The sequence below is a fragment of the Manis javanica genome, chromosome 11, assembly GCF_040802235.1.
Source record: "Manis javanica isolate MJ-LG chromosome 11, MJ_LKY, whole genome shotgun sequence".
NCBI lineage: Eukaryota > Metazoa > Chordata > Mammalia > Pholidota > Manidae > Manis > Manis javanica.
The window spans coordinates 115,031,697-115,045,879 of NC_133166.1; the positions used below are offsets into that span (position 1 = coordinate 115,031,697).

Here is a 14,183-nt window from a genome sequence, read left to right on the forward strand (position 1 = left end):
TGCCTTGCATCTATGTGGTGTTTTAATTTTTCTAAGTAATTTTAAGTGGATTTTCTCATTTAGTTAGGAAATGTTTTCCTTCCTCAATAGTTCAAAGATGTCATTGCTCCTTTACTAACCTTTCTAAAACCGGAGTTGACAGATTAAGGCAAAACAGAAGCCTTTGGAACAAGCCTTAGAAGATGAAGCTCCAGTGACTACTTTGACAAGAGGACCAGGAACATAGGAGGCAGGAGAGGAAGTAAGAAGATAACCACTATCAACAAGCAATGCCAAAATGGTTAAGCTCTGCTGGGGCTTTGCCTGTTGATACCTGTTAACGTCACTTCACATGCACTCTCAAATAGCCAGACCCCCACTTGCACCCCCTAACTTAAGCCAGCAGATCATAGGGTTCTATCTTCACATACACCAGCTATTTACATTTCCTTGCATTTCTCTAATCTTCTCCAGATTTCTTTATTCCTGTGTGAAGTAAGGGCATTATACCTTTATCCAAATTGCGATCCAAACTGGGCATCATGCACAAGTGGTATTTCTTCCAGTCAATGAAGGAGGTATCTTTCAAGACAGTAGTAGCACTTGGCTGCTCCTGACTTGGCAGTATCAGAGGGAGACCTGAAGGTCCATATAGATATATGTACAGTTGCTAAAGAAAACTGCCAAATTTTAGTTTTTTATGACTATGTATTAATTTGAATAAAACAAACACAACACTGACCTGGTTCACACTCCCAGAAATAAACTAGTGTGCTAGGTGATTACATATTAAGCCTTCTCCACACTGAAGATAGGTGTGAGGCACCAGAGAGAGATCCACTAGAATCCCCAGAAATTTATTCTGGTTTTAATGAGTATGCACTACAGGTATAGTATTGGGACACTTAGCTTATTTATTCATCCTATTGACTCAATCAGAGGTTTGAGTGGTACTACAGGCTAAACACCGTACTAAGTTTTGGGGATACAAAGATGAATATCCAGATTTATTACCTACCTCCAAGTTGTCATATTTATAGTCTGGGAGACATATATAAAAACCAGTAAACTATAATACAATGTGATACATACTAGAATAGAGGTATATATATACAAAGGAATATTTTTCAGCAAGTATTTGAGTATATTCAGGTTGAAAAGGAAACTCCTCACCTTCTCCAGTCGTATTCTCTAACCGAGACAAAGGAAGGTAGGCTCCGGAAATGGCTTCCTTCTCTTGACTTCCCATTTCCATTCTCACCCTCCCTTTCACCCAGGGTTTCTCAGCCTTGGCACTACTGACACTTTGGGCCAGATCCTTCTTTCTGGTGGGGGCCATCCTGTGCATTGCAGGATATTTAAAAGCATCCTTGGCCTTTAGCCACTAGATGCCTGTAGTACCCCTCCCTCCAATCATGACGATCAGAAATGTCCAAAGACATTGCCAAATATCCTGAGGGTATCCTTGACCCAGTTAAGAATCACTGCCTAGCATTTTCTTGTTCCCTGAACCAAGGCTAAAGAGGCCAGAAACGTTTTCCTTTATCTTTGCTTTCATCCTCTTTTTAATAGGGTAAACAAGAGGCATTAAGTGTGAAGATTAACATCCTTACCCAGTAAGCACTGGGGCATTTTGGAAAGTCACAACAGAATACAGGGAGGCAGTGCCTATAAATGAAGTTCTCCATCACAAATCCAGGAAGGCATTAACATGTGAGCTAAGGCCAGCACTTTCACTGTTTAGAGCCAGGATAGCGTTGAGATGCTGCAACCTCTGAATAAGAGTGGAATATCTAAAGTCATGATGCATGTCTTTTAACTGGGTTGTTTAAACCATTTACATTTAATATTAATACTACTATCGGTGGTTTTAAATCGGCCATCTTACTGTGTTTTCCACTTATTCCTTGTATTTGGTTTCCTTTTTCTCTTTTCTATTGTTGGACTCTACTTTGGATTACATTACATAATTTTTTAAAATTCCATTTTGTTCCTTTTGGCTTATTATTTATAACTCTTGTATTAAAGGGGATTGCTTTTGGTTCTATAGTATACAACTTTAACTTATTGCAGACTACCTCCATGTGATATGACAGCTCACACACATATAGTATATATGTGTGTGAACATACAGTATAAGAATCTTGCACCAATATACTTCCATTTCTCTCCTACTGACCTTTGTGCTATTATCACATTTTTTACTTACACATGTTATAAATCTTAATATACTGTTGGTATTCATTTTATTTCATTTTTGTATCATTAATGTACAATTACATGAGCAACATTATGGTTACTAGACTCCCCCTATTATCAAGTCCCTACCACATACCCTATTACAGTCACTGTCCATCAGCGCAGTAAGATGCTATAGAGTCACTCCTTGTCTTCTCTGTATTATACTGCTTTCCCCATGCCCCCAACCCCACATTATGTGTGCTAATTGTAATGTCCCTTTTCCCCCCTTATCCCTCCCTTGCCACCCATCCTCCCCAGTCCCTTTCCCTTTGGTAACTGTTAGTCCATTCTTGGGTTCTGTGATTCTGCTGCTGTTTTGTTTCTTCAGTTTTTCCTTTGTTCTTATACTCCACAGATGAGTGAAATCATTTGGTATTTGTCTTTCTCTGCCTGGCTTATTTCACTGAGCATAATACCCTCTAGCTCCATCCATGTTGTTGAAAATGGTAGGATTTCTTTTCTTCTTATGGCTGAATAATATTCCATTGTGTATATGTACCACATCTTTATCCATTCATCTACTGATGGACATTTAGGTTGCTTCCATTTCTTGGCTATTGTAAATAGTGCTGCAATAAACATAGGGGTGCATCTGTCTTTTTCAAACTGGGCTCCTGCATTCTTAGGGTAAATTCCTAGGAGTGGAATTCCTGAGTCAAATGGTATTTCTATTTTGAGTTTTTCGAGGCACCTCATACTGCTTTCCACAATGGCTGAACTAATTTACATTCCCACCAGCAGTGTAGGAGGGTTCCCCTTTCTCCACAACCTTGCCAACATTTATTGTTGTTCGTCTTTTGGATGGTGGTGATCCTTACTGGTGTGAGGTGATATCTCATTGTGGTTTTAATTTGCATTTCTCTGATGATTAGTGACGTGGAGCATATTTTCATGTGCCTGTTGGCCATCTGAATTTCTTCTTTGGAGAACTGTATGTTCAGCTCCTCTGCCCATTTAATTGGATTATTTGCTTTTTGTTTGTTGAGGTGTGTGAGCTCTTTATATATTTCATATGTCAACCCTTATCAGATATGCCATTTATGAATATATTCTCCCATACTGTAGGATGCTTTTTTGTTCTACTGATGGTGTCCTTTGCTGTACAGAAGCTTTTCAACTTGATATAGTCCCACTTGTTCATTTTTGCTTTTGTTTCCCTTGCCTGGGGAGATATGTTCATAAAGAAGTTGCTCATGTTTATGTCCAAGAGATTTTTGCCTATGTTTTTTTCTAAGAGTTTTATGGTTTCATGACTTACATTCAGGTCTTTGATCCATTTTGAGCTTACTTTTGTGTATGGGGTTAGATAGTAATCCAGTTGCATTCTCTTAACATGTAGCTGTCCAATTTTGCCAACACCAGCTGTTGAAGAGGCTGTCATTTCCCCACTGTATATCCATGGCTCCTTTACCGTATATTAATTGACCATATATGTTTGGGTTAATATCTGGACTCTCTATTCTGTTCCACTGGTCTATGGGTCTGTTCTTGTGCCAGTACCAAATTGTCTTGATTACTGTGGCTTTGTAGTAGAGCTTGAAGTTGGGAAGCAAGATCCCCCCTGCTTTATTCTTCCTTCTCATGATTGCTTTGGCTATTCGGGGTCTTTTGTGGTTCCATATGAATTTTAGAACTATTTGTTCCAGTTTGTTGAAGAATGCTGTTGGTATTTTAATAGGGATTGCATTGAATCTGTAGATTGCTTTAGGCAGGATGACCATCTTGACAATATTTCTTCCTAGCCAAGAGCATGGGATGAGTTTCCATGTGTTAGTGTCCTCTTTAATTTCTCTTAAGAGTGTCTTGTAGTTTTCAGGGTATAGGTCTTTCACTTCCTTGGTTAGGTTTATTCCTAGGTATTTCATTCTTTTTGGTGCATTTGTGAATGGAATTGTTTTCCTGATTTCTCTTTCTGCTACTTCATCGTTAGTGTATAGGAATGCAACAGATTTCTGTGTAATAACTTTGTATCTTGCAACTTTGCTGAATTCAGATATTAGTTCTAGTAGTTTTGGAGTGGATTCTTTAGGGTTTTTTATTACAATATCATGTCATCTGCAGTGACAGTTTGGCTTCTTCCTTACCAATCTGGATGCCTTTTATTTCTTTGTTTTGTCTGATTTCTGTGGCTAAGATCTCCAGTACTATGTTGAATAAAAGTGGGCAGAGTGGTCATCCTTGTCTTGTTCCTGATCTGAGGGGAAAAGCTTTCAGCTTCTCTCTGTTAAGTATGATGTTGGCTGTGGGTTTGTCATATATGACCTTTATTATGTTGAGGTACTTGCCTTCTATACCCATTTTGTTGAGAGTTTTTATAATGAATGGATGTTGAATTTTGTCCAATGATTTTTCAGCATCATTGGAGATGATCTTGTGGTTTTTGTCCTTCTTTTTGTTGATGTGGTGGATGATGCTGATGGATTTTCGAATGTTGTACCAACCGTGCATCCCTGAGATGAATCCCACTTGATCATGGTGTATGATCCTCTTGATGTATTTTTGAATTTGGTTTGCTAATATTTTCTGGGGTATTTTTGCATCTATGTTCATCAGGGATATTGGTGTGTAATTTTCTTTTTTTGTGGTGTCTTTGCCTGGTTTTGGTATTAGAGTGATGTTGGCTTCATAGAATGAGTTTGGAAGTATTCCATCCTCTTCTATTTTTTTGGAAAACTTTAAGGAGAATGGGTATTATGTCTTCTCTAAATATCTGATGAAATTCAGCGGTGTAGCCCTCTGGTCCGTGGGTTTTGTTCTTGGGTAGTTTTTTTGATTACAGATTTAATTTCATTGCTGGTAATGGGTCTGTTTAGATTTTCTGTTTCTTCCTTGGTCAGTCTTGGAAGGTTGTATTTTTCTAGAAAGTTGTCCATTTCTTCTAGGTTATCCAGTTTGTTAGCATATAGATTTTTATAGTATTCTCTAATAATTCTTCGTATTTCTGTAGGGTCTGTCATGATGTTTCCATTCTCATTTCTGATTCTGTTTATGTGTGTAGATTCTCTTTTTCTCTTAGTAAATCTGGCTAGGGTTTATCTATTTTATTTATTTTCTCAAAGAACCAGCTGTTGGTTTCATTGTTTTTGTCTATTGTTGTATTCATCTCAATTTTATTTATTTCTTGTCTGATCTTTATTATGTCCCTCCTCCTGCTGACTTTGGGCCTCATTTGTTTGTCTTTTTTGTTGGTATTCATTTTAAACAATTGATTATTTTTAAGGATATTTTTTAAATAGGGTAAAAATATTTTTTATTTACCCAGAGAGTTATGACTTCCAATGCCCTTCTTTGTGCAGATATAGTCTGTCTGGTATCACTTCCCTTCTGCCTGAAACGTTTCTTTTAACATTTCATAGAATATTTGTGTGCTACTGATGAAGTCTTTTTTATTCTGAAAAATTCTTTCTTTTGCCTTCATTTTTGAACAATATTTTCTCTCAGTAAAGAATCCCAGGTTTCAAGGCTTAAAGATGGTGGTGTGAGAAATGAGACAGAAACCTTTTCCCAAAACTACATACAACACAAAAATACAGCAAATACAACTAATCCTGAAAGAGCAACCAGAAAGAAGACTCGACAGACTGCTTACTTATGGGGAAAAGAGAAGACCTCATGGAAAAGGGTAAAGTAGCAAAGCCGTGATGCAGTGGGACCCAAGCCCTTCCCCAACCCCAGCTCACCAGAGGGAGGAAGAGAAACAGCGCAGTGAGAGGGTAAAAGTCTAGGACTGCAGAACACCCAGCCCTGGAGATCCACTCTGGGAGCACAAACTGACATTACATGGTGCTCTGGAGATTAGTGCGGTTGGAAAGCAAAGACAGGCAGAAAACTTGGAGAGACTGAGATTCCAGCTGCTTGTGGAGAACAGGTACCAACAACCGGTTGCTCTCAGATAAAAAAAAAAGCAGGAACTTTGAAAGACTTCCCAACAGCAAGAGGGCTACTAACGGGGCAAGGATTACACAGAGCTTGCTGCTTAGGAGAAAGGGAAGTGGACAAAATCGTCCTGGCACACTCAGCCCAGCAGGTTGGGAACTTTCAGGAGCTTCAGGAATTCCATCCTCATGGCTGGCGACACGCACCACAGCACCTCACTGTAATATGCAGCCTGCTGCACCTTCCTCCCAGCCAGCATCAGTTCACAAACCTGCTGCCCCTGCCAATGTACCAGGCCAGCCAGAGGGCTGCCCCACCTACAGACACTTCTCCAAAGAAGAAATTCAGATGGCCAACAGGCACATGAAAAGATGTCCACATCACTAATTATCAGAGAAATGCAAATTAAAACCACAATGAGATATCACCTCACACCAGTTAGAATGGCCAACATCCAAAAGACAGGGAACAACAAATGCTGGCGAGGATGTGGAGGAAGAGGAACCCTCCTACACTGCTGGTGGAAATGTAAATTTGTTCAACCATTGTGGAAAGCAGTATGAAGGTTCCTCAAAAAACTCAAAATAGAAATACCATTTGACCCAGGAATTCCACCCCCAGGAATTTACCCAAAGAAAACAAGATCCCAGATTCAAAAAAACATATGCTCCCCTATGTTTTTCGCAGCACTATTTACAATAGCCAAGATATGGAAGCAACCTAAGTGTCCATCAGAAGATGAATGGATAAAGAAGATGTGGTACATATATAACATGGACTTACTAAGCCATAGAAGAAAACAAATCCTAACATTTGCAACATAGATGGAGCTAGAGGATATTATGCTCAATGAAATAAGCCAGGTGGAGAAAGACAAGTACCAAATGGTTTCCTGCATTTATCGAGTATAACAACAAAGCAAAACCGAAGGAACAAAATAGCAGCAGATTCACAGACTCCAAGAAGGGACCAGCAGGTACCAAAGGGGAGAGGTGGGGAAAAGTGGATGGGGAGGGGGGTAGAACAGGATTGAGGGCATTTTAATTGGCACACGTGTTGTGTGTGGGGGGTCATGGGGAAGTCTGTGTAGCACAGAGAAGACAAGTAGTGATTCTGCGGCATCTTACTAAGCTGACAGACAGTGACTGGGGTGGAAGGTGGGAGGGGACTCGATAATATGGGTGAATGTAGTAACCACAATGTTGCTCATGTGAAACCTTCCTAAAATTGTATATCAATGATAACCTTAATTTTAAAAAACCCAGGTTAACAATTCTTTTTCTTTTATTATTTTAAGATGCCACTCCATTTTCTTCTAGCTTACGCTGTTTCCAACAAGAAATAGGCTGTGATTCTTATCTTTGTTGCTTAGTATGTAAGATGTCTTTTAGGTGCTTTCAAGATTTTTTTATTACTGCTTCAAGCAATTTTATTATGGTGTGTCTTGGTATAATTTTCTATAATGTTTAGGGTTCGTTGATCTCCTTGGATCTGCAGGTTATTATAGTTTCATCAAATTTGGAAATCGGGGGACATTATTTCCTCAAATATTTTATATGTCCTCCCTGCAGGACTCCAATTACATGTCTCTGAATTAGGCCACTTGAAGTTACCCACAGTTCTCTGATGTTTTGTTCATTTCTTTAGAGTCTTTTTTCCTCTGTGTTTCGTTTTAGCTAGTTTCTACTGCTTTGGTTTTGAGTTCACTGTCTTTTCTTCTGCAATGTATAAATCTGCCATTAATCTTACCCAGTGTATTTTCATCTGAAAATTTTTATTTTTATCTCCAGAAGTTCAATTTGGGTTTTTTTTATGTATCTTTCATGTCCTTACTTAAAATATCCAGTCTTTCCTCTCACTTTTGAACATAGGGAATACAGTTATACCTATTTTAATGCCCTATCATGTATCATTGCTGGTAGGTTTCCATTGATTTTTTTTCCCTTTCATTGTGAGTCCTGTTTTTCTAGACTCATCTTAATCCAATTTCAAAGTTTAAGATTTTCTGGCATGCCCAGATGACCTAAAAATATATGCAGTCCATGTGAGGATGGTTTATTTCAGTTTCACCTGAAGGCTACTAAAAGTACTACTATAAGTGTTGCCCAAAACAAGAGGTGTGTTTAACAGCACCTCCACGCTCAGCAGGCTCTGAACTCTTTGGCCTTCTTGTCCTGCATTGATTCAGAAGTGCATCTTAGACCCTCAGCTTCTTGTCCTAATTTGCAAATGACTACAGGCAAAAACAGCCTCCAGTGTTTTGCTCAAGAGTTCAGTAATGACTTTCTGTCCTAAATCATAGCCCAGAAATTCCTCCCTGTTCATTAGCTATCAGCTACTTTTATGGTTTTTTAATATTTCATCCAGCCTTTGTCTTTAGACAATTGGTCTAAATCACCTAGTTTGCCATTTTCAGACACTGAAATCCCACCAAAGTTTTCAGAGCTAGCTCGTTCTCTCTCATTCACCCACCTAGTCTTCACTGACCATATTTAAAATAACATCCCAAGCATTATCTTCACTGTACTTATTGCCTCTTGACATTTATTAATTAAATTTTCCCACTAAAATGTAAGTTTCAAGAGAATAGAAAATCTATCTTATGCCCTCTGGAACCTGGGATGAGGAGGAAAGGAAATTTTATATTTTACTTTATATTCTTCTGTATGGTCAATATATTAAGAAAAAGCATGTTTTAAAATACAAAATTTCCACATATAGTCTATCACTATTCTGCCTCTTTCTTCCTCCCTAAAGACACTCTCAGTTGACATTTATCATGACCTTGGCCCTCTTCTGTTCTTGTTCTTCATACTCTAACTTCCTTTACTCCTATCACTTCGATCATATAATAATACCTAATATTTATTGAACATTCATTATGTGTTGGGCAGTATGCTAGGAGCTTCATATGGATTATTATATAGTTAATTCTAAACAAACCACAAAATAACAAAAAGAAAAACTCTTTTGCAAGGGAAAATAAATAAATCTATGAGGTAAGTATTATGAGCCCCACTTTAAAGGTTTAGGCTGGTTAAGAAGTTACATAAAGTTGCACACTAACTAATGGTGAATCTAGCATTTACACTCCTGTGCCATGTTCCGACCACAGAATTACACCATACTTACCTATGGAGAAAATTCTGAGGCTCAAATCTCTCTCTCTAAATCTGACCCCTTCCAAATTCCAAGCCAAAATTCTGTATAGCTGCTGGCCATTTTCAAAGGATGTCCTGCAGGCACCATAAACCCAAAATGTTTTAAAGCCAAATTAATATTCTTTACCCACCAAAGGTGTTATTTATGATTTGCATCTTGTTGACAGTATCATTATTCTGTCAATCATCTATGGAAACCTTTATGAGGTTTAATTCACACATGCTGAAATTCACCCAGTTAAAGAGCACAATTAAATGGATTTTAGAATATTAAAAAGTTGTGTAACCAACACCACCATCAATTTTAGGACATTTTTATCATCCCAAAAAGAATCCCTCGCTGTCTATTTTCTGTCTCTACAGAGATACAGAAATTCTGGATATAGAAATCTTGACATGAACTTTAGCCATTCCCTGCTGTAATCTCCCTAGTCCAACAATGAATTGGTTCCCTCATTATGGTGATTACTTTCAGCACTAAGTCTCATTTCCATGCTCATCAATTCAGACACTCACTATCTCCTGCCCAGTTTATTTCCTTATTTACTTAGTGATTACTGACTTCTCTCTCCCATCCATCCTGTACAATGCTGTCAGAAACTCCTAAAACAATAATGGTTTCCCACCATATAGAGAATAAAGTTCACACTCCTTAGTCTGGTACTGAAGACCCACCATATTCAACTCCAAACCACTTTTCCAGCCTCATCTCTCCCTCTTTCACCATTCAATCCATACTTCAGGCATACTGCATGACATGAAGAGTGTGACACATGTGTCACATTTTATAGTTTTCAGTTTCTTGGAAAAACTCTCAAGCGTAACTTTCATATTGCATTTTTGTTTTGCACAAATCATACCGGTTTCTAGACACAGAGTTTATAAATTGCTAAAGGCTTTGTTAGAATTCGGATATAAAAATTCATTTTCAAAGACTATGATTTTGAAAATTTTGATGAACTCTGTCATCAAAAGGATATGGAAGCTGAAGAAATCCTATTCAGCTGGTTGGAAAAGACTTTCGGGCAAGGACACAGAGCAGCAGCTGGAGTCAGTGTCAGCTCTCCAGACAAGCCCATGTCAGCTATGTCTTCAGAGATGGAAAGGATTACTGGACGTCCTAGCACAGGATGGAATCTGCTGCAGAGTACTTCAGTTGTACCAACTTTTGGTCTACTGTCAAAAACCAGATAAGACAAATTTAGCTTTTTTCCCCTCTTAAAATTTTGAAGGGCTTTCAAAATTCCTTTTATAACTTCCAGCATATGCATAGCCATGTAACCAGCCATATCAGTTTTGCTGGAATAAGTAACCATGTCCCACTCAGGGAATCACAAACAATAGAAAGAGCAGGCAAACTGGCATTTCAGGACTGGTATCATGGCTCCTGCTTCTGCTGCCACTAATGCAGTTTTAGATTCTCAAAAGTGTGTTTCCTCCACTAAAATTACTCTATGGTTCTGAGCAGAAGTTTCTAAGACCATTTAAAGATCACCATGATGGGGATGGGAGTGAGGAGGTCCCTTAAAGACAAATAGCCTTAAAAACTGGCCTCATGATAGTTAGATGTCTGCTTTCACACATGCTACACCTTTTGCTGAAGTGTGTGAGGTTCTGTTTGATAGGAGTAATGAGAAAAAAGTAGGGCATCTTTCTATCCTAGAATTTAGTGAAATTTGGTATTTGCTTACTTTCCAACAGCTCTTTTCTAAAGAGAAAAGCAAGTTAATGAAACTTTTCCTCTCTCTCTAAACTCAGCAGGTCACCCAGGGAAATATGACGACCAACACTGGCTCTGAGACTTAAAACCCTTTCAGTGAATCTATGATAACAAGCTGTCTACCTGTAAAGATTATATGATAGTTAAGAAAGATACGGGGTGAGGGTTTTCTTTCCTGCACATACTAAAAAATAAAAAGTATTCTAATCTGATGTAATTTGGGGCAAGAGTAAGAAAACAGATTAAAAACTAAAAAACCATGGACAGTTTCTTTGAGCCTTAAAATGCTATGACTACCAGTCTTGATTCAGAACATACAGATGGAGGCAGGAACAATTAAATAAAGAATAAATTAGTTGGACCTAAACATAAGGTAGATTCTTTTTCTTGCTATAATGCATGTTTGCTTTGGATTTTGTGGTAGTAGGACAGTTTAAGAAGGCATGGCAGAAAATTCTATTCCACTCATTTAACACCTCCTTCACAGTTTTTTTTTGTAGTCTGAAGAAGGTGGAGGTGGGGAGAGAGATGATTTCCAAACCTATGCAAAATGCTGATGTGCAAAAAGTAATATACAAAGAATTCTTTTGTATTCATACTATTTCTCTAGCAAAGAGTAACCTTTTAAAGTCATTTCCCTCTTCTCATGTCTAAATGGGATTGGAATTAGCAGGGTTTGTTTTATTTCAGTTACGGAAGAAAACAGGCATGGAGAGGAGAAGGAACATATCCTGAGGTTAATTAGAACATATTCAAGGAACAAGGAATAATAATAGTTTTCAATATAAATAGCTTAAAAGTTTTACTTTTCTTACAGAGAATCTGACACCTGTCACTAAGAAATGACAAGTGAAACCATTTTCAATTTCTACCCATATTCATACTCATAACAGGAGAGTAAAACATGGATGACAACAAGGCTTTTCCCCTTCACCTCACATAATGCTGATAGTTTATGACAAGAGCAATTCCATTCAACAGGTTCAAAGTGGGTTCATTCTTTGTCCTGCAAAGCAAAGAAAAGCTAAGCCATATCTCAAAGATTCTGAAACCAACCTCTGCCTGATACAAATTTTGGCCCATGATTACCACCCCTACAGATAACTGGAACTCAGTAATGAATTGGCCAAGGGGAAAATGGCAGTTTTTGAGTTCATCCACTCTAGTGAAAGGGAAAGACATCAAAAATTTAAATGAATCTACTCATTCATTAAAAGTTAACAGGGAATAAAAAAATGTGGGGTTCTGAGAAAATTAGTTTCAAAGTCAATTAGTTTCTTGCTTAGAGCCACAGCATAAACTTAAGCCATGGACTTAAATAACTTACCTAAAGACCTCTATGGAGAGGATTCCATTCACCTTTACACTGAAATTAAATTTAATCTGCAAAATAAATGGCATGTAAGATTTAACTTGACCCAGGATAGAGACTAAAAATTCCTACACTTAATTCCTAAAGAAGTTATTTTTTACATCACCTTTTTTTCACTTGTACTTTCCCTAAACATAATTAACACTTGTCTGTCCAAATCCAGCATCTTAAATATATTGCGTTCTAACACTACAATTCCAAGTAGTCAAAAATTATCAAGCAATCCTACCCTTTAGTCTTATGCTGTTCTCCCAAGGTATCTCTTCTCTGCCTTCTTAAAGGAACTGTCCACTTTTCTATTCTTTCCATTGTCTTCATACATGGAACATTCCACACTTGGTTCTTTGGTTTTTCTTCCCCTGCCTCCAACTTTTATGACTTTTATGTCCTCCTAATTTACTTCATTGTTCTAATTATTTCCTAACTTCAACCCACATTTTTCTTTCTATGTAACATAATGGGTAATAGTGAACTCTAGAACCAGACTGCCTGAGTTCAAATCCTGGCTCTGTAAGTTATTTAGCCTGCATACCATAGTTTCCTCAGCTATAAAATGGAAATGATGATGATAAAAACCTACTTCACAAGGGATGTTGTGAAGATTGAATGAGTGTGTGGAGAGCACGTACAATAGTGACAAACAATAAGCACTGAACTCTGATGAAGACAGGAAAAGTAGGACACTAGCAAGAGAAAACAAGTTATATATAAAGTTATATAGCATACTTAACTGTATATATCTTTATAAACCTATCTAACTACAGAAAATAATAAAAATATTAGCCCTCCAAAGTTCAAAGTACCTTATTAAAATTCCTTTATGGCTATTACATAATTTTAGAGAAGGAGATAATCAGCAAGGTTTATTATCCAGATTTAACAGAAAAATAAAGCACAGAAGAGAGAAAGTAGGTACCCAAAGTGATACAATAAAACAGTAAGGAAGTGAAAATAAGAACCCAAAAGAAAACTCTCTCTACATCCAAGGGTTCTCAACTATGTCACATGACCAGTGTCAAGACTGCCCAAAGGACAGAAACCAAATCAATTCAATATTAAAAACTGAAATCATTTTCATTAAAAGAAAGAGAACCAACCAGATCCTTCCATGTCCAACAGACAGACATCTCCTGAAAACATATGACTTTTTAAACAAGAGAATCATTATTATGAAAAGGAACAGCTTACCTTAGGATGCACCATGATAATTTTGCGTAAAAAATTCTTTATAACCAGACTATCTGTCATCAAAGTTGCAGGCTTTTCATCAACCTGTAACAAAACAACAAAAACATTTACATACATACACAAACCCTTGAACACACACTAATGAAATTATGGTATTTCATCCTATAAAAGTCATTACACCTCAGAAAGCTTTTCAGACTCCAGGTGTACACATCTTTGGGTCTGAGAATTGGACACAAAAGGGAATCTAACAGCCATAACTTCTTGGGTTAAAGTACCTATTTCATGGAACTTCATGAGACAAATGAACAAAAATCAAGGTAAGATCCACAATCTCAAAAACACCTTTTGTAACAAATTTTAAAGTAATTCAGACTGGAGCTGAGAAGAGTAACTCTATCTTAACTCTACCGTCTTAATGTGGGTCAATCTATATTAAGAATCTGAGTTGGAGTCAAAGGAGCAGACACTAAAGGGAGCCTATTTTTGAATGTCAATCTGTTCATCCAAACATTTATCTTTAAGGAAAATCTGTAAAGCAAAAAGCTCAAAAATCAGAAAATATGTGCCTTAGGATTAGCTCTGTAAAAATTACTTAAGTAATCACACACACACACACACACACACACACACACACAAAATCACT

At 37.5% G+C, this 14,183-nt stretch overlaps 1 protein-coding gene across 1 annotated transcript in view; it reads right to left on the minus strand.

The window, feature by feature from the left end:
- The window catches only part of TOP6BL (TOP6B like initiator of meiotic double strand breaks), an 87,074-nt gene that overhangs the window by 52,236 nt on the left and 20,655 nt on the right, over positions 1-14,183 (minus strand). The window contains exons 5-9 of the mRNA XM_073217515.1: positions 13,538-13,621; positions 12,305-12,360; positions 11,912-11,983; positions 10,238-10,433; positions 490-640 (exon numbers count right to left, since the gene is read on the minus strand). Of these exons, the coding sequence (XP_073073616.1) occupies positions 490-640; positions 10,238-10,433; positions 11,912-11,983; positions 12,305-12,360; positions 13,538-13,621 (559 nt within the window). The remainder of the gene's footprint in view (positions 1-489; positions 641-10,237; positions 10,434-11,911; positions 11,984-12,304; positions 12,361-13,537; positions 13,622-14,183) is intronic.